The sequence below is a fragment of the Neomonachus schauinslandi genome, chromosome 6 (genome assembly GCF_002201575.2).
Source record: "Neomonachus schauinslandi chromosome 6, ASM220157v2, whole genome shotgun sequence".
Classification (NCBI taxonomy): Eukaryota; Metazoa; Chordata; class Mammalia; order Carnivora; family Phocidae; genus Neomonachus; species Neomonachus schauinslandi.
The window spans coordinates 2,732,878-2,754,076 of record NC_058408.1 but is presented as its reverse complement, the minus strand read 5'-3'; the positions used below and the strand labels follow the sequence as shown (position 1 = coordinate 2,754,076).

The 21,199-nt window shown below is 44.6% G+C and overlaps 1 protein-coding gene across 1 annotated transcript; it reads left to right on the top strand.

Annotated features, from left to right (window-relative positions):
- Positions 1 to 2,616: 2,616 nt before the first annotated feature.
- On the top strand, positions 2,617 to 18,953 carry LOC110573367 (Fc receptor-like protein 3). Its single transcript, XM_021681856.1, has 14 exons — positions 2,617 to 2,638; positions 3,202 to 3,274; positions 3,384 to 3,478; positions 5,451 to 5,693; positions 6,164 to 6,424; positions 6,665 to 6,949; positions 7,795 to 8,082; positions 8,396 to 8,674; positions 8,795 to 9,073; positions 9,425 to 9,544; positions 15,733 to 15,760; positions 16,860 to 16,978; positions 17,189 to 17,283; positions 18,828 to 18,953. Exons 1-14 carry the CDS (start codon positions 2,617 to 2,619, stop codon positions 18,951 to 18,953), a joined length of 2,313 nt encoding a protein of 770 aa, XP_021537531.1.
- Positions 18,954 to 21,199: the final 2,246 nt, after the last annotated feature.

Below are 21,199 nucleotides of genomic sequence, written 5' to 3'. Positions count from 1 at the left end.
TCAGCCGGCTTCCCTGCACCCATGCCTGGGAACAGCGTGCACGTTGGCACCACTTGTTCTTCTTGCAACCCAGGGGATCCTCACCCGACCACACTGTCACTCCTGGCGCTCTGCCCTGCTTCACCACCTGAGCACCTTTAAGCCTGGCATGTCCCTCACAGTAGTGGACTTCTAACAGTTCAGATTTTGCACTCCACTGCTTATAATACTTTGTGGTAGGCTACAAAATCAGGCTCCTTCCCTGCTGCCATATCCACAGCTATATCTCCCCCAAGTCACCTCTCTGCACCTCCTGCCTTCCAGAAGGTAGTCGCTCTTTTACTTGTAGACTTGCGGTTTTTGTTCTCTCAGAACTCTAATTGACTTCTCGGATGTTCAGAATGATTTAATAACTATCTAGCTGCGTTGGAAAGAGACAAGCTTATAGAGTCCCCTACTCCTCCACCACCTTAACTCTCCAGTTTTTTCTTTTTTAGAAAAGAATTGATCCCAGTGGGTTAAAAACATCCCAAGGGAGAGTCTTGGGACTGAAGAAGAAGATCCCATGTTTCCAGAAAAGTAGAGAAGGTCCATTACCAAAAATTTCCCCCCAACTCCTGGATGGTGTCCCACCAGGATATATCAGAGGTTCCAGGTGTCAAAAGCAGCTGGTGGTGTCCTTCAAAGGAAATTGGTATTGACCACCATTCTTCCATAAAGGCCCCACAGGAGGGATGTCAGGGACCCCCTCCTTCCCCATTGCATTCTAGACTACAAATAGGTGCCAGAGCATGGACTGAAATACCGTGCTGTGCCATGAAGAACCTGCCATTTTTTAACCCATGGAAAACACCAGAAAAGCTTTACAAGGGGACATTACCCAATTTTGTAACTTAAGTAGTCAGTAGGGGACATTGATGAAAAACAGTAAAGATAGAAATCCATCATGATCTAAGTGACATCCCAACGCATGTAGTCTGCACAGCCAATTTCTCTAGGAAACATCCTTGGTTAGGTTTTAATTCTATTCACTACTGGTTTTGGCCAGTTCTGAGTGGAGTTTCCTCAGCCAGAAGTGGCTAGCTAGGCCAAGGATGTGGAGGGGATCACATTAGACCAATGAAGAGGAAACCTCACATGGGAGTCTTAAGTTCAGCGGCTGTGCTGGTCACTTAGGTAGCTGTCTCATGCCCAAGACAGACACCTTTCTATAAGGACAGGAATAAAGAGAGGTCATCAAGTTTCTGGGTCTTATTACCATTCTGGCCAGGGTACTAACTTCTAGCCAAAAGGCAGGCTTTCTCCTCCTCCTAGACTAGCCACGGGCTAGAGGTTTAGAGCCTGAGCAATCAACAGGACAGTGTTCAATAAGACCATACTCCTTGAAAAGCTCCTGGAGTGAAAGTAAAGGGAGAGGAGAGGAAATAGTCACCAAATTTCATCAAGGCTCAGAGTCCAGATGAACAGACTCAAAGCCCCATGTTGGACACCAAATGATGTAAATGATGTGATTTGAAGTTTTGGGTTTGTGAGCGAATGGCTAAGGAAGAATTCTTGAGACATTTTTGGTGCAAAAAGTGATTTTATTGTAACATGGGGACAGGACCCGTGGGCAGAAAGAGTTGCACTGGCATTGTGATGGGTAACACTATATACTTTTAGGTTTGTGGAGGAAGGTGGGGTAGAGATAAAGTAAGTTTCAAAGGAATTTTGAAGCGAGCCTTTCAAGATGTTGAAGGGCTACCTGCTGTTAAGATAAGATTACTCTTGGTCTCCAGCAAAACATCCACATTAAGGCAGCCTCAAGTTCCTCAAAGAAGGTCACGCTCTGCATGTCTCAGGGATCTATCAGTGGGCTGCAAGCTGTAAGATTTGATTTAAGCTAGATTTCTCTTGCCTTTGTTTTCCTCATTAGAGACCCAAAAGAAGAAAGGACTAGAGAGACAAAAACAGGTCACCAGAAATACTTCAGTTAGGGGAGCAAAAAGGAAAAAAAAGCCCCATGAGGCAAGTCAATACCCACATTGTGAGGATTTCAGGAGAAGGAGGGACGGACCAGAAAGATAAGGAAATAATGGCCAAGAACTCTCCAGAGCTGGGGAGGGAAATTGACAAACTATGAGAAACGTTCCTGGGGCTGAAACAGGAAATAATTAGGAAAGACTCGTGGACCGCGAGGCTGCAGAGGGCCCCTCTGGGGACCATCCACACTGGACACAGGGTTTCTGTGTGAGTGGATGGGGGTTTCCGTTTATAGGGCAAGCTCCTGCCTGAAGGCTGTGGTGCCCAGAGCACCCATTGCATGGTGGCAGCCCCTGGCCTCTGAGACCGAGCCACCGCCCTCCACCCCATGCTCCTTTGTTTCAGAGATCTTAGTCGATCTCACTAACTGACCGTTTGGACCTCTTATTTGTTTTGTTTTTGTTTTTTTCTCTTCACGAACTTAAATTCCTGCTCTTATGTTAAATTCTCTGATAAAGAGTAAGCCCATGAAACCCGAAGTGCCCTCCACCTTGATCCCAATAAAAGCAGAAGAACCCCAGGCTTGTGGCCTCACTGTGTGGTCCCAGGTGTGTCATGTACTTCCCAGGACATGTGAGTAATAAACCTCCCCCCCGCCCGCCACCATGTTTCCTGATGGTTATTGCTGGGGGCAATGGTGAGAACCACAGGGGCTGATCCAGACACAACACTGGTTGTTGACAGGCTGAGACGCCCACATCACAGGTTCTTGTTTGTGTGCTTGTTCACTCCTCCCCTCATCTGTGCAGGTCTGAGTGGCACTTAGAGGGGCCTGTTTTGTTAATCTGCAGAGGGGTTTTGTTTTTGTTTTTTTAAGTAGGCTCAACGCCAAACATAGGGCTGGAACTCATGACCCTGAGATCAAGAGTCGCATGCTCCACCAACCGAGCCAATCTGCAAATTTCTATTATTTTCCTCCTCAGCAACTTCAGGCCAGCTTGTATAAAGTTCAAAAGGCTTTTACATCTGCTTTGACCCTTTGACTTTGTGGGGCTCACATCATAAAACATACCTTGACACCACACTCACCAAGTGTGTCTATATTAGGACCTCATGTGACACAAAAGTTAGTATGAATTTAAGGTAAGGAAGGGGTTTCCATTTGAAAAATGAAGAAAAAGTTATTTAAATACTAGAAAATCCACAGCTTGGCATTTTCTGAGGACCCAGGCACAGCCTTGGAGACGTTTTTCCTGACAGGCGTGGACCACCGGAAGGTGGCCACCAACATCGGAAACGGCACAGCCCCGAAAGACAAGCAGCATGTAGGAAGGTAGCCACATTCACATTTTGAGAACATAGGCAAGATATGATTATTTTACTTCCTCTTTGTAACTCTTGTGAGCCTTATCTGAGTACCACTACCCGGTCGTCCTTCGCAGATGGGGGAGAAGCCTGGCCTCTGGTGAGATGAGCTTTCCCTGCCATCGGCCAGGCCGGGTCGCCAGGCTTCTACAGCTGCTGCTGCTGACCCTGGGTGAGTAGGGGCCACACAGGGACAGGGGCCTAAGTTCCTAATGTCAGCCAGTGGGGGGAAACCCAGGGGGCTTCTGCCTCCGCTTCCACTTGGGCTTCAGAGACACAGCAGGAGGTGGAAAGTGAGCAGAGCCAGGTTTCCAGGAAAACCAAAAGGCTCCAGAGACCTTGGAGTCTTTTGTGGCCCCTTGGCTTCCTGCCTGGTCCCTCTCCTACCTCATAGGAAGCTGGGATTTTTCTCTCTGCCAAACCACACCTCTAAACCCTCAGAGAAACAATTCCTGCCAACATGGGCAAGGGAGGGAAGGTCTGCAGAGCAATACAGCTCCCTTCCTGAGATTTTAAGCCAATATTTAACCAGAGATTGAAAAAGTCGGGGGATGGGTGCCTGGGTGACTCAGTCGTTAAGCGTCTGCCTTCAGCTCAGGTCTTGATCCCAGGGTCCTGGGATTGAGCCCCATGTCAGGGCTCTCTGCTCAGCTGGGAGTCTGCTTCTCTCTCCCTCTGCCTCTTCCCCTCCTTGTGCTCTCTCTCGCTCTCGCTCTCTCAAATAAATAAATAAAATCTTTTAAAAAAAGAAAGAAAAAGTAGGGGGAACAGCGCCCAAGAAGTGAGGTTGAGGGGGGAGATAAGGCATCTCTCCCAGCCCTTCTCTGCTTCTGCCCTGCCCCAGTTCAGGCCGGAGAAGAGAGGGAGAGCGAGCACAAGCTACTATGTGCATAGCAGGGAGACCAGGGGTGTGGGTACGAGACATTCGCGTTCATTCCATAAATCATAGGCTGTGTTTTTGTTTGGGCGCTATGGGAGGTATGGAATGTGGGGGAAGGAATGGGAGGAAGAGCCTGAGAAAGGGCTGTGGCTGGGATGCTGGGGCATTTCTCAGAGTCTAAGGAAGCGATGGAACAGCATCACCCCATGCTAACCTTTAACCCTTGGCTCTCTCACAGCTTCCGGACAAGAGCAGCCAGGTCAGTCTTCCTTTCTCTTTCCTTCCTGCTCTCTGGGCATTGGTCCTCCTGGCCAGCACGCCTGTCCCCGTAAATGCAGGCTGAGGGGATGTGCCAGAATGAGTGGTGCTGCCACTCTGGGGTCATACCTGTTACCATGGCGCGTGAGCAGAACCTCCTGTGATCTCTGCAGCCTTCAGTTCTTTCCGCATCAGTGCAGGGCAAGGAAGCATTTGCAGAGACAAGAGGCTAATGCCCAGAACCTTCTAACTGTCTCTTTTTTCCCTAAGGATCATCCCCCCACACCTGTATATTCAAGCTAGAGCCACCATCAAAGGACAGAAAAACAGCTCCCATTCACAGAACAAGTCCTGCAGCCAAATCTTTATACACCTCCAAGGGAGCTCATGTTGCTATCCCGCTTCAATTTCTGGTCCCATTTGTCGGTTGCAATCTTATATACAAAGATGATTTCCCAAGTAGCCCATGCCTCTCCATTCAAATTCTTTATACCCTTTAATCTTTTATTGTGTCTGACTTAGATGGAGTGTAGACAAAGGTTGTCTTCTCCATAGAATCTCAAGTTAAACAAAGTTTAAAAGTAATGAAAGCAGAAAAAAAAAATGTTCATTATATATGAGCAATCAAGTAGGAAGTGGTTTTTCAGAGTTTAGAAACTACATCCCAGGCCCACCTCTACCTTGACAGGAATGTACAGGACAAGAGCATTTCAAAATCAGCCACCTACAGAGGCCCTCATAGTGTGTCCCCAGCTACACATCCCATCTCCCGAGCTTTTCTGAGCCCACCCCAGGGACCTGAGACCTCTCCCCTATGACACCTACCTGCCCACTTCTGGGCTAGGCAAAGGATGAGGAAGAGCAGGTTCTGCCCCAGGCATGTCGCCAGGTTGTATCTGCTCCCTTCCCAGTGGGAATCAGCCCAGCTGCAGGTTGGGCCTTCCCCTGGGTTCAACCCACTTCCCATTCACCTTCACCTGCCTGCACCTTTCTCTTTCCTGTTCAGCAACATTCCCAAAAGCTTTTCTTCTCCTCACACCTCCATGGTCCACAACCTTCAAAGGAGAGAAAGTGACTCTCACCTGCAAGGATCACCATTCTCTGGTCCAGGGATACATATCTTGGTATTACAATGGGGATTTATGGACAAGAGGACCTGAAACAATCCAAATAAAGACGTCTGCACATTATTCATGCAAGACCCAAAGATCTTCCCTCAGTGACCCCGTGCATGTGGAATTTTTATTTGGTAAGGAAAGAAAGGGGTGAGTTTCTGAAATCAAGCTGCTGGGCACATGTCTGAAGGTTGGGTGAATGCAGGGAACCCAGACAGAGTTGTAAGCAGACATGAGGATATCTGATGAGCTGATCCCAGTGGGGAGAATGAGGAGATAGGGCTGTGGAGGATAGCACACTGTCCAGCGCCTCCATCCAGAGACACATTAGTAACCCAGAAGCCACCAGACAAAAAGGGACTCAGGTCTGAAGAAAGATATGGTAGAAAATTCCTCTTTTAATGATACATAGGAGGATCTCTTAAGTATGTTTTCTGAAAATTAGTTCACTATTGAGGACAAGGGAGTATTGGGTATTGGGGCCACATGAAATGGTGGTGGAAGACATTTACTGGTGTTTGCAGGGCTGTAGCTCTTCCCTCATGGGTAGAAGTGAGAGTTCGAAGAAAGAAAGAGATGGAATATGTTTGTTCACTCTTTGCAGACTGGCTGATCCTCCAGGCTTCTCACCCTGTCTTTGAAGGAGATGATGTATATCTGAGATGCCGGGGGAAGAAAGAAGAAGGTATTAATGAAAAGATTTACTACAGAAATAACAAAAGAATTACGCATGATTATAACTCAGAAGTCATAAGACTACATTCAGTATCCAGGGACAATAGCAAATATCATTGTACTGCTTCTGGGGGATCTTCATGGAGGCCATGGATAACAACTTCCAAACCTTTAAAGATCCAAGTTCAAGGTAATGGCTACACTCCTGTGGGTAATAGGTCTTGGCAGGGGAAGTGTGTGAGGATCAAAGAGGGAGTACTCATCAGTGGGGACTTCATGAGAAGCCTCTTCTGAGCAGCCATGGGAAGGAGATGGGAGGTGGTTCCATCTCCATGGGTCCCTACCCCCTGATGCTCTGCTTAGAACACAGATGCATCTCTCCAGGAGCTCGGAGCCTCACTGCCCTGGAAACTGTGTTTGTTCTCTCTAGAGCTGTTTCCACATCCTGTGCTGAGAGCCAGCTCCTCCCAGCCCATCGAGGGGAGCCCAGTGAGCCTGAAATGTGAGACCTGGCTCCCTCCACTGAGGTCACACATTCAGCTTCAGTTCTGTTTCTTCAGAGAAGATAAGGTCCTAGGATCTGGCTGGATTGACTCACCGGAGCTCCAGATCCTCACCATGTGGAGTGAAGACTCAGGGTCCTACTGGTGCCAGGCAAAGGCAGTGACCCCCAATATCATAAAAAAAAGCCTGAGATCCTGGATACGTGTGCAGAGTTGAGTGTCTGTGGGGCAGCTTTTCCAGAGTGAGGACTGGGAGATGAGAGCAGAGCATGACTTTACCTGCTCCCTGAGATAGTGAACATGGCAGAAAGGAGCTGCCAGCCATCCCGCTATCCTTTTCTCTTAGGTTCAACGTTGGCCTAACTTCCCTATAACATTCTCTCCCATCTAAGTTAGGTGATAGTCATTATTGATCACTTACTGGGTGTCCAACATGTGGGGGCCTCAAAGACATACAGGGTACATTTTCTCATGGGTCAACAGTTACCAAAAAGCACCAATGACCACGCAAAGTCTGTAGAGGCCCCTATGGGGCTGTCCATGTGTCGACTGAAAATTATTCCAAAATAATAAGAAAAGAGGACGATAAACACAAACTGAAATAGAGAAGAAGGAGGGGAGGTGGTGCTGAGAGTGGAGGAGCTTTGGAGGATGGAGAGAGGTTTGGGATCTGAATCAACTGGAGGAGCCTTGGAGGATGGAGAGAGGTTTGGGATCTGAATCAAGTCACTTCAGGATACAAGGAACCTTCCCTGTTCTCTCTCTTTGTGGTCCATTGATACATCAGAGATGCCTTAGAGATAAAGGTCTGTAAAATTTGACTGTGGTCAACACTAAGTTTAAAAAGAAGATAGACCTGGTCCCCACATTACCCAAGGATGGTAACTATTGTGTGTGGGGACAGGTACTGCTCCCTTCATAAGAATGTACACAATCAAGTCCTTATTTCCCACTTTGGACCTGTTGCTATTGGCTTATTCGTGGCAACCCCAGCCTTCCCCTTGGCCCTGCAGCACCTGCCTTTGAGACCCTCTCAAGACCTTCTCTGTCTTCCTAGGGATCCCTGTGTCTGATGTGAATCTAGAGATCCAGCCCCCTGGGGGCCAGCTGATTGAAGGAGAAGATCTGGTCCTTATCTGCTCAGTAGCCAAGGGTACAGGGACTGTCACGTTCTCCTGGCACCGGGAGGGCACAGAGAGGAACTTGGGCAGGAAGATTCAGCGTGCCCTGTCAGCAGAGCTGCGGATAGCTGCCATGAGGGAGCAGGATGCTGGGAGGTACTACTGCTCAGCCGACAACTTCTATGGCCCCATCCTCAGTAAACGGATCAGAGTCACACTGAGAAGTAAGTTCCTCCTTCTTTCACTCAACCTTGTTCCCAAGCCAGGGTTTAGGTTCTCTGTCAGCCACTAGGATCTTCTGAAGGAGGCAAGGAACAGAGGCGTGAAGATTTAAATGCCAACAAGGAATGGCAAAAGTGGAAAGGAATGTGAGACAATTTACTTCTTGTGGAGAAGACTGAGTAGTAATGAAAACAAAATCATCTAACATCCCTCCTCATGGTTCAAGGAATCCATCTACTTTTAGGCTCCTTGAGTGGAGCCATTAATCTGTCACAGTGTCAGGGACTCTTTCTGACTGCCCCCTATCTCCCTCAGTTCCAGCATCCTGCCCCGTCCTCACCCTCAGGACTCCCAGGACCCAGGCCGTGGTGGGGGACGTGGTGGAGCTTCGCTGCGAGGCCCAGAGGGGCTCTCCCCCGATCCTGTACCGGTTTTATCACGAGGATGTCACCCTGGGGAGCAGCTCGGCCCCGTCTGGAGGAGGAGCGTCCTTCAACCTCTCTCTGACCCCAGAACGTTCTGGAAACTACTCCTGTGAGGCTGACAATGGCCTGGGGGCCCAGCGCAGCGAGGCGGTGCCACTCAGGGTCACAGGTAGGACATGTCCTGATCCCAGGTCCATATTCCTCCCACTAAATTATGCTGGATATTTCCTTTATTATCTGGTATACTTGCTCAATTAAAACTGCCCATGAACTATGTTTACTCCCTCAGTTCCAGTGTCCCGCCCTGTCCTCACCTTCAACCCTGCTCGGGCCCAGGTTATGGTGGGAGATTTGTTAGAACTTCGCTGCGAGGTCCAGAGAGGCTCCCCCCCGATCTTATACTGGTTTTATCATGAAGATGTCATCCTGGGGAACACCTCAGCCCCCTTTGGAGGAGGATCATCTTTTAACCTCTCCCTGACCACAGAGCATTCTGGAAATTACTCCTGTGGGGCTGACAATGGCCTGGGAGTCCAGAGCAGTTATATGGTGACACTCAACTTCACAGGTGGGTTGGGGGTACCTGAGCCATGGGTTAGAGTTAAGGTCAATAAATATTTTTCCTACAGACTATACAAATTCTACCAGCACAAAGAGTTTTTGAACATGCCACCAAGGCTTGGGGCTTCTAGAGATTGTGCTGATTTCATGGGGGAAGGAAAGGGAATAGATTTCAATCTTAGATGCTGACAATCATGTGCCATTATTTTGAAAGTTACAAATTATACTGGAGATCATTTAAATGGAGGAATCAGAACCTGGAAGAAAACTGCCCTGATAGATCTCTAGCCCCCACCTTCATGTTGTCTAGATCAAAAACACTTGCCAACAGAACTCAAATATAGGTCTTCCCACTTAGGGCTTTCCACGAACAAAGTAATCCAAATCACTTCGGGCGTCATCGGGTGGCTGCTAAGCATGCTTGGCCTTGCTGCTACTGCTTCTTTGGTGAGTCACTTCAGGACCCAAAGGAAATCAGGTGGGTGTCTATGTATTACCCTTTGGAGTTGTGACTTTTGCCATTGCCATAATACTTGGGACTTGTATGGTGCATCCTATTAAGGTCATTATTCTCTTCCAAACACTAGACCCTCAGCTCTACTCACTGGCACTCTGTAGGCAATAGTGACAAAATGGTAGAATACATTTCTCAATGAAGTTGTTACTCCATGTGTTTAATTTGAGATTTAAGTCAGGTAGCAGAATTTTGTTTCCAATTAAAAATTAGAAAGGTAAGTATTTACTATTCCACTCCTGGTTCAAAACTTACTGAGAACAAAAGGAATAATAATAAAAAGGCTTCCGTTTGTAACAACAAAAAATAGGTAATAGCCATGGTGCAAACCATAAACTCTGAGATATATTTGAGTTCCAGTCAAATATCGTGAATGTGGAAAATTAATGGAGATGCTGAGAATGAAATTAAAATTTCAGGTTTTATTATTGCTAGTATATAGAAATACAATTGATTTTTATATTGATCTTAAATCCTGCAACCATGCTAAATATATACTTATTAGTTCCAATCTCTGTTTTGTAGATTCCATCAGATTTTCTGCATAGGTGATTCTGTCATCTGCAAATAAAGATAGTCCTACTCCTTCCTTTCCAATCTGGGTTACTTTTATTTCTTCTTCTTGCCTTAAGGCACTGGCTAGAACCTCCTGTACATGCTGAATAGAAGTGGTGAGAGCAGACATGCTGGTCTTGTTCCTAATCTTAGGGGAAAGTATTTGGTCTCTCATCATTTACTATGATAATGTTAGCTGTGGATTTTTTATACATGTTTTTTTATTAGGCTAAGGCAGTCCCTACTATTTATAATTTGCTGAAAATTTTTATAGGAAAAATATTTGTCAAATGCTTTTTCGACATTGATTAAGATGATCATATGATTTTCTTTTCTAGTCTATTGATATGGATTTTGAATTTTGAATGTTAAAACAGCCTTGCATTTGTGAGGTCAACTTCACTTGGTCATGATTGTTGAATTTGATTTGGTAAAATTTTGTTAAGAATGCTTGCAACTACATTCATGACGGATATTGCTTGGTAGCTTTATTTTCTTGTCATACCTTTATCTGACTTGATGTCAATGTAACACCCACTTAGTTACCACTTCTAGTATTTGTCATTCCTTTTTGTGTTTCCGTATTTCCATATGGTATCATTTTCTTTCTGCCTGAAGTATTTTTCACATTTCTTACAGTATGGGTCTGCTGGTGAACTTGCCTGGTTGTGTTGCTAAAGTCTATTATATCCTTACTGATTTTCTACTTGATCTATCAATTATTGAAAGAAGGGTATTGAAATTGCCAACTCTAATTATGGATTTATCCATCTCTTCTTACAATTCTATCAAGGTTTGCTTCAAGTATTTTGAAGCTCTTTTAATAGGTGCATAAATGTTTATAATTGTTTATGTTTTTAATAAAATGACCACCTAATCTTTGTGAAATGGTATTTTTATCCCTGGTAGTGTCATTTACTCTGAGATAGTCTTCGATATTAATGTATTAATATAAGTAATGTTAATATGGTATTTCTTTTTTTTAATATTTTATTTATGCATTTGAGAAAGAGAGTGAGAGAGACAGCATGAGATGGGGGAGGGTCAGAGGGAGAAGCAGACTCCCCACTGAGCAGAGAGCCTGATGTAGGATTCGATTCTGGGACTCTGGGATTGTTACCTGAGTCGAAGGCAGACGCTTAACTGACTGAGCCACCCAGGTGCCCCTAACGTGGTATTTCTTTATCCATCTTTTTACTTGTAACCTATTTGGGCCCTTATATTTAAAGCATTTTTTTATAAAGATTTTATTTATTTAAAAGAGAGAGACACAGCGAAAGAGGGAACACAAGCAGGGGGAGTGGGAGAGAGAGAAGCAGGCTTCCCGCTGAGCAGGGAGCCCAATGTGGGGCTCAATCCCAGGACCCTGGGATCATGACCTGAGCCGAAGGCAGACGCTTAATGACCGAGCCACCCAGGCGCCCTAAAGCATTTTTTATAAATAGATAGCTTATATTTAATTCTTTTTATCCAGTAACAATCTCTACCTTTTAACTAAGGTGTTTAGACCATTTACATTAATGTGATGATAAGGTTAGATTTAATTCTATTATTTTGCTATTTGTTTTCTATTTGTTCCATCTGTTCTTTGTTTTCCTTTTCCTTTTTTTCTACCTTCTTTTACACCAATTGAGTATTTTTTTTGTGATTCCATTTTTTTTTCCCTTTGTTAGCTTATTAGGTATATAATTCTTTGTTTTGTTTACTTTACTGGTTGTTTTAGCATTTATAGTATAGACATCTAACTTACCACAATCTATCTTCAAGTGACATTAGATCACTTCACATATAGTGTAAGAATACTACCATCATGGGGCACCTGGGTGGCTCAGTTGGTTAAGCATCTAACTCTTGATTTTGGCTCAGGTCGTGATCCCAGGGTCATGGGATCAAGCCCCATATTGGGCTCCACGCTCAGCCACAGAGTCTGTGTGAGATTCTTTCTCCCTCTTCTTCTGCTCCTCCCCCCACTCGCTTTCTCTCTAATAAAGTAAGTAAGTAAATAAATAAATAAAATCTTACCCAAAAAAGAAGAATATTCCATCATGTACCCCATTTCTTCCCTCTTAGCTACAGTGCTATTATTTTTGCAAACACTTACCTGTTTTTTTTTCTTTTTTTTTTTTATTCTTATGTTAATCCCCATACATTACATCATTAGTTTTAGATGAAGTGTTCCATGATTCATTGTTTGTGCACAACACCCAGTGCTCCATGCAGAAGGTGCCCTCTTTAATACCCATCACCAGGCTAACCCATCCTCCCACCCCCCTCCCCTCTAGAACCCTGTTTGTTTTTCAGAGTCCATCGTCTCTCATGGTTCGTCTACCCCTCCGATTTCCCCCGCTTCATTCTTCCCCTCCCGCTACCTTCTTCTTCTTTTTTTTTTCCTTAACATATATTGCATTATTTGTTTCAGAGGTACAGATCTGAGATTCAACAGTCTTGCACAATTCACAGCGCTTACCAGAGCACATACCCTCCTCAGTGTCTATCACCCAGTCACCCCATCCTTCCCACCCCACCCCCAACACTTACCTGTTAAAGAGACCTAACTATAATTTAAGAAGCTTACATATTTACTTAAGTAGTTACCACTTCTGATGTCCTTCATTCTTTTTTGTATCTCCATATTTCCATCTGGTATTATTTTCTTTCTGCCCAAAAGGATTTCTTTTAACATTTCTAATAGTATGGGTCTGCTGGTGATGAATTATTTCAGCTTTTATATGTCTTTGTTTCACATTCATTTGCGAAAGATGCTTTTGCTGTTGTAGAATTATAGGTTGAGATTTTTTTCTTCTTTAACTATTTTAAAGATTTTGCTTTACTGTCTTCTTGTGTGCATTGTTTCTGACAAGAAATATGCTATCATCCTTTGTTCTTCTGTGACTGTGTTTTTTTTCTCTCTAAATGTTTTTTCATGGATCAGGAATTCTTGAATTAATGGACTTTTTTATTCAGTGTCTTGGGTGCCTGTAAGGTTTCAATACTTTATATTTTGGGATTACTAAAGCTTTACTTTCTGTCTGCCTCTCACTTAGCATAACATGGCATTTCCTTTTCTTTCAGGTCAAATGCTTCTGTTCTCCCTTTCTTAGGGCTCATATTGAAAATCAAGCAAGCAAACAAACAGATAAATAGAACATTTGGATCTCAGTTTAATGAAAAAACTTACACATTTTTCTTAATGATGTTGGTCAAGCATTGTCTTCTTACCCTTTTCTTTTCAGGTCAATCAATGAGCCTCTGTCCTGTTTCTTTGCATGAAAAATGGCACGAACATTTTATGACTGATATTTTAAAGCTACTTAGGATTTTCTTAAATAACATTACATATAAAATTAAGTGTGTATATCATTTTTTAAAAAAATATATAAAGAGAATAAGAGCACTAACCCTAATAGTACTCATCATAAAATGTATCATTCATTTAGAGCCCATTATATGCAATTTTGTAGTTTGTCTACTCCCAATTAAATAACTACATTTCAGTTCAATTCAATCCATATTATAACCATATTAGAGATGAAAAAAATGGAGATATTTCATAAGTTAAGTAATCTTTCCAAACTCATATATCTATTAAGAGTCAGAGTTAGGGCTTACTTGGGGGTCTTCCTAGCCCTTGACTCCATATTTTCTCACTGCACCTTGGTGAGTTATGAAGGCTGGTCACACCTCTTACTTCCAAAACTACTTTCCTATTTTATCATCTGTTTGTGTCACTTATTAATTAGAAACATACTAGGAGTGCAGACATTAAAACCTTACTGTTGAAGTTAATAATGTTCAAAAAATAGATTGCTCAGTCAATACAACAACAACCAACACAGGGAAGTCAAGATTAGCAACTATCATTTTATGTGATCCATGAGAACAGGAACCCAGGAGGTTCTGACGTCCAGATCTAGAGGAAGTGTTGTTTTAAATAACAAACTTAGTAAGAAATTCTGACAGTCCACCAATCAGAGGGTATCTGTCTTTCTCATCTCAAAATCTTGCCAACTGTACTTCCCTTATAGCCAAGTCTTCCTTCTCATTATCCATCAGCCTTCTCAGGGAGGAGCTCAGCCCTTTCCATTTTTTCTAAAAGATTATTCTGTCTGCTCCTTAAGCCTGAGTTTATCCAACCAGTTACCAAAGGGAATGATAAATGTATTGACTCTGTGATTGAACTGCCTGGATGAAAATTCCAGCAATGTAACTTGCCAAATACTTGATATTTGGCAGGTAAATTAAACTCTCCAAACCCCAGTTTCTTTATGGTCATAATAATAGTTATCTACCATTTTGGTGCTATATAAACTGCTTAGCACTATGCCTGGCCCATATGTCTTCAGTGATATTAGCTTGTGTTATGTAAATGGCCACTTTCTGGGTCTATTCTCCCTTTTACATATGAAGAGATAAACTGACTTGCAGACACATCCTGAGACTTAGCTAACCCACCCACAAGGGAGGACAGGGGCTGTTGACTGATGTGAATCACAAATGCTCTAAGGAGGGATCATGCTCCTCCAGTTTAACTCATGGTTTGCAGACATCAATTAGTCATTTCTCATGAGAATGTTTACTTGGGGCAATAACTCATGGTCTCTAAGCCCAGTGAGACAGATAGAGAGCCACAGATAAATAGGCAAAAGTCAGGGATGGGAAATTAGGAGGAGTCCTGCATTGGGGCAGGCCAGAAAGATTTCAGTGTTTCACTGATGATGGAAAACTGCCATATTTTCAAGGCTGATGGAGTAGCCTTCCAGATTAGGTTTACATGTAATCACCTATTATAAAATTGTTCAACCTGCCTTTTTTTTTTTTTTAGTCCTCAAAGTACATACTTTAATTTGTTCAGTTGCTGAACAAAACTTTATTGAATATTGTGAACATTCTAGCCACTGGGAATATAAAAATAATTAAGATGAAGTTGCAGCCTCAAGTAACACACTCTTTCAGGATGGAGAGAGTTGGAGGGAAACATACAAATTGGTAATTGCCATCCAATATGGTGATTTTAATATTGCAGGGGTCTATGTGTGTGGAGATAGTTCACTTCATACAGTTCACTGGCCCCAGGGAAAGCCCTGGAGGAGGAAAGATCACTTGGAATCAGCCAGGTGAAAGAGAAGGAAAGAAGGGATATGGAGAAAACACCCACTGTGGATAGGTTTGCAAGGGCCACAGGTACAGAGAGGTCGAGCTTATTATGGGAGCCCTATTGATTCACAGTGTGTAGGAACTCTGTCTCTGGTCTCTATCTCCTAGGGCCGCAGTTAAGATAGAGAAGAGGAAGAGGGAAAGCACTTGGCCCAGAGTTAAATACTAAGCTGTCTCTCTTGGGCCGCTTGGCCATACCTCCTTAGAGTGCATGCTGTTTTTACTGACTGAATAAGTATGATTCTGGGCAACTATCTTTCCAGACCCCAACTTCCTCATTGGTAATCTCCTATGGGGGTGGGGGGGTGGGTTGGAGCCAGATGTTCTCTAAGATTTGCTATAGCTGAGACCTAGAATAAATCTGATTTCCAGGAAAGGACATTCTAATGTAGAGCCCACTACCTACACAGCTCACTCACCATCAGTTATCCTTTGTTTTTCAGGAGGACTTCCTGGCACTGGAACACCCAGGTGAGGTCTCTTGTCTCTTAAGCTGACAACATTGTCATGATTTAGTCATACCCACAAAACAGGGTCACAGAATTATAAGTACATTAAAAAATATTTGACCGGACTTCCTATTAACATTTTCAAATTCTTACGAAATCCAAAAATGTGATTCAGAAAGCCACTTTCAGCCATATTTATAATACTCACTTAGACCTACACATACACAGAACTCATGTCATTTGCCCTCCATGTTAATCTATCTACTTCCTTAAATGTGCCCTGGTGGAGAGCTGATCCCTCGCACCTTAATGGCATCATCTGTCACAGGGCTGCACCTCACTCTTCCGCCCTCATTCCTCCACCACACACTCATTCAGGACATAATTATTGAATCCTGGCAATGTTCAATTCCCAATATTAATTGCAGAAGGAAAAAGAAGTTGGAAAAAACACACCACTCTTTTCCCAGAAAGTCTTCATGGTATCTTACAAGAAAGGTAGATTATGGTAATATGAGCTGGAACATTGAAAGGGACCTCTTTAAAAAGACAAAGGTCAAGTTCTGTGGGAATGCAAAAGTCTTTTTGTATCAGTGTTTAAACATTTAAATTTTTGAGAACAATAAAAAATTAGGCACCAGAAAGACCTTGAGACTGTGCACTTTTGCCCACTGACCTTGTGTAATGCTGTCTTGGGCTGCACATCGTGTCACACACACCTTCTGAGTTCTCTTGAGACAGCCATGCAGAGTCAGGCTAGGCAGCCATGATATTTTTAAATATTTTATTTACTTATTATTTGAGAGAGAGAGAGAGAGCATGAGTGAGCATGAGCAGGGAAAGGGCAGAGGGAAAAGGAAGGAACTGTCAGAGAGAGAATCCCAAGCAGACTCCGCACTGAGCGTGGAGCCTGATGCGGTGCTCGATTTCATGACCTTGAGATTATGACCCGAGCCAAAATCAGGAGTCCGACACTTAACCAAATGAGCCAGCCAGGCGTCACCACAGCCATGATATTTTTACATGGACCATGCTGGGCTCCTCCTGGATACCGGTTTTCCTGAGACTCGGTATGATCCACAAATCCTTTTCTCCCTTGTGTCTCTCCCTGTCTGTCACAGTGACAGTCCCGAGGAGCATCGAGAGCCTTCCCGGTCCAGACCCTCCAGCACAGACCCCCACAGGCCCATCCACTCTGAGCCAGCAGCCCTGATGGAGCTGCAGCCTGTGTATAGCAATGGTGAGGACTTCCTAAGTATCCCAGGGCTCCAGGGATGAGCCAGAGTGGGAGGAGAGATTGAGCCACTGCCCAGGAATGAGTCACACTCAACTTTAAAATGACATTCCTGGCACTGTGTCTGAGACAGAAGGTGGTTATGAACTTAGTGGCTGAGAAGAGTCTAGAGTGTGGGTTCTGGACTACAGCTAGCTATCATCTGTTCTCTCACAGTGAGTCCTGGACATGACAATCTGGTTTATTCCCAGATCTGGAGCAGCCATCATACAAAGGAAAAGCCAGGTGAGACCGCTTCCGAGCAAGTGGAGGTGAGGTGGCCATGTGTGAGCGGATCCTCGAGGGGCCTCTCATCAGGCCTCTCAAATATGAGTGGGACACGGAAGGAAGGCATCATCTCCTCCCGCACTGCCATCATATGGCTGAGTCCCTTCCCATGGACCCGTGTGCATTGCCACCGGACCCCGCAAACTCTCTGAGGACAGACACTATTGTTTCCCATGAACATACCAACAGCATTGGTTAGAAAACTAACCAAAAACTAACCAGTGCTTAGAAAACTATGGGCCTCTTCAAATACTGTTTTGAAAGAATGCATGACTGGTAATTGCTAGTGACACCTTCTCATAACCTAATGTGTAGACAATCATAATTCTCCCAACTGGTCTCTTTATTTCTAATCTTGTCCTCCTCTAGCCCCCCAACACTCTGTTTCCAGCACAATCCCTCTGAGATAAACTGCTGATCACACCCTGCCTCAGTGACTCTTCATTCCAAAGCAGGACCCTTGCCCCCCCCTGCACTTCAGCCCCTCCTCAATGCCTCCTCTGTCCTTACTCTAGCCGAGCTGACCCTTCCCATTTTCCTGCTCATACTGGGCTGTTGCCTGCTTTGGTGCTCATGTGTCTTATTTGTTCTGAAATGTCCTTACCCCCACCTAGTTTACCTCCGACCCCTGCTCACATGTCAAGACATAGTTCAGGTACCTCTGTGAAACGTCCCACCAGCCCTCCCTGTGTCCGAACCTGGGAGGACGGATTTCCCTTTTGGCAACAACAGAGTTCAATATGTATTTCTATCTTGGTGCCCATTGTACTTGTTGCATACATTTACACGTCCATTGTCCCCCTTACAAATTATAGGCTCCTTGGGTATATGGACTGAGTTTGTGTTGTTTCTCTGTCCTTGTAGCTTACCAGTGCTTAATAGAAGGTCAGTGTTCACTGAGTGCTTATTGGCTGAATAAATAAATGAAAGAGATCCAGAGGACCCCTTGGAAAGATAGAAGAAACACACACACTGACTTTTCTTAATGCTTCACTGCAAATCTTCACTGGGAATTTACTGTGTGGCCTTAGGATGACAACCCCCTCTCCAGCCTCCTCCACTCTCCCTGCACGAAGTGAAACCCGTATTCCACTTTCTCCCAATCAGTGCAGCCACAGAAGCCCTGAATGGGGTGGGATGGGAGCAGGGGGACCGCTTTGCTGGGGTGAAGAGCAGTGGAGAGAGAAGGAAATCATCAGGAAAGTCACTCTGGACATTTGGTGGGCAGCGGAAAGGCTTTATCAGTGCACGGGGGTGGGGTACTCTGTCTGAGGCTTGGAAGAATCCAGCAGAGCAAACCGTTGAAAGCTGAGTCAGCAGAGGAGAGATTTTGAAATGCATTGTGAGTGGGTTGTAAGTTGGAATATGTCGCCCACAGTCTAATACTTTTCTTCCCTCCTCCCATCCAACAGCACCTTCACCAAAGACACATCAGAAGGATGAGGTGGGTCACCCTTTCCGGCTCCCTCTCCCCTCTGCACCTCCTCACCTTTACTTAGGTACTTACTGTTTGTGGGTTTCCCGCCAGGAACCAGCAATCATCTATTCAGAGGTGAAGAAGGCACATCCAGATGACCATGAAGGGCAGGCCCATGAAGATGCTGCAGAAAACTATGAGAATCTCCCATGTGTACCGCTGGCCCTGGACCGCTAGCCCCCTGCCCAGAGTGGCCCACAGGGAGCCTGGGAGCAGCCTATGCCTTCTCCCTGTTCTCCACAACCATGCAACCCCCCCGCTCAGGGGGCTGAGTGAAAGTTCTGCCCCACCCCTCCATGCCTGAGTCTCTGTGCTCTCTGGGAACAAAAGGGGCAGCATTTCAGTAAACACTGCATTTCTTCACAGTAGAGACACATGTGAAGGCAGGGCAGATGGGCCTTCACCTCCTGGCCCATGGAACAGCGGAGGAAGGGCGAATGGTCTAGCCAGGATCACAAGGGTGCAGTCATGACCATGTGCTCCAAGTGTGATCGAAAGCTCTGAATGCGCCATCTCTGCATAAACAATTTGCTCTAAGCACTTTGTTTCCTTTTTTAGATAGATAGGTGATAAGTGACTGATGATGATGATATTAATGAATAAGATAAATACAGATATAAGACACACACACCAATCCACTCAGAGTTTGGGGCCTGCACAAGTCTTCCTCTCTCACAAGATCAAACCTCCCTCCTTCCTGTAGCGGCCGAGTTCCACTGCTTAATTGTTCAACATCCACTATTTGGAGGCTCCAAAGCAGCAGCAATCCTGGAATCCCAGTGGAGCCGGTGACTCTCACGACTCACAGGGCAAAGCCTAGTGTCCTGACACACCCCTCCCGTTGCCCACCGACTCCCAGTTAATCCAAGCACTGAGTGTCCACCATGGGAGAAAACATTTAAAAAGCATGCCATCTGTGCTTAAGTCTCCAGAAAAGCAGCAGAGTTGCTTTGAGTGGCTTTTATTCGTATGGAATAGCCAGAATCGTTAGCTTGTGTCACCTGGGGTGACAGTGAAGTTTTTACTGCAGTAAAAAAAAATAGGCCTTAGCAAGCTGGTGCGTTCACTGAGGACTGGTGTACATCAGCTGATACACGTTATGGACAGTGGTGATTTCACACCTGCCGTATTTATGACTTCAAGTAAATAACACAGTGAGGCTTTGCAGACCTTTGGAGTAGCATGAATAAAAAGTACTAAGTGTATTTCAAATGTTATTCCTTTCCCTGTGGGTGTCAGAAGCTTAGGCAACGGGAAGTGTAACATACAGCAAAATGCAATCCAATTTGAGGTTTTAATCTTAGCCTTAGGAATTTGGCTAGCAAGCTAATTTGCTGAGGGGAAAAAAAAGTGATGTCCTTTATAAAGAGGGAATACATTATTTGTTATGCAAGAGGGACTTATATGTCTTGTTTCCGTATTATCTGGTACAAAATGCTCTCCAGAATGTATGCTTGGCCTTTAGAGAGAGCAAGAAATCCAGGTGTAATCTGTGCCTATGCTTAAATTTGGCCGTGAATGCCTCCCAACTTTGGCCTCCAGGAAGAATAGAGCCAAGGGGGAGAGGGACATGCCACGAGGTGCCAGCTGTGGGAAACCCATCTGAAAGAATGGTGACAAAAGGCAAAGCCCCAAGGGAGAGAGGCAGCATCAAGGCATCATTCTGTGGCCGGTAAGAGTCACTCTGCAGAAGGGCACATCAGCCGTGGAACAGCCACCAGGACGGCAGCCACTCAGGTGGACAAGATCCGTGATGCCAGCAAGAGATGGAGACTGCACGAGGCTTTCTGGTGCACAGAACAGCTCTGACAGGGTGCAGACCCTTCTCCCAGAACTCCTTATCCAGGTCCTCAAACTGAGGGCAAACAGTACCTGCGAGCAGTCAGGAAGAGTCTAAGGAAAAATTGGGAGAATATCCAAGAGGAAATCATGTTTCCAGCTAGTCAAGAAGGTAACATTTGAGTCATCAAGATCTAAGACATGACTATAATCTCTTTCTTTATATTCTATTTATTTTATTTAGTTACAAATATCTTGAAGAATAATTTATACGCAATAAATCACACATATCTAAAGTATACAATTTGATGTTTTGGCAGAAATGTACATCCACGAAACCACCACAATCAAGATCCCAAACATCTCCATCACTCCCCGGTGTTCTCCTGCCCTAAGGAACACCTCTTTCCCTCCACACCTTCTCATGCCATCACGAGATGCTTTCTGTCACTGTAGATTAGAGCGTATTTTCTAAAGTTTTATGTAAATAGAATCATACAGTATATACTCTTTTGTGCCGGGCTTCCCTCACTAAGCAAAAGAATTTTGAGACTCATTCACATTGTATCAATAGCCGCAACACATTCCTTTTTATTGCTACATAATATTCCATTGGATATACCACATTTTCATTATCCATCTAT

Excerpts from the sequence above, each read along its gene's own strand:
- LOC110573367 (XM_021681856.1), top strand. The coding sequence starts at position 2,617 with ATGGTTATTGCTGGGGGCAATG. Across the intron at positions 8,083-8,395 it reads GATCAGAGTCACACTGAGAA|TTCCAGCATCCTGCCCCGTC; the intron begins GTAAGTTCCTCC and ends TATCTCCCTCAG. Across the intron at positions 17,284-18,827 it reads CCGCTTCCGAGCAAGTGGAG|GAACCAGCAATCATCTATTC; the intron begins GTGAGGTGGCCA and ends GTTTCCCGCCAG.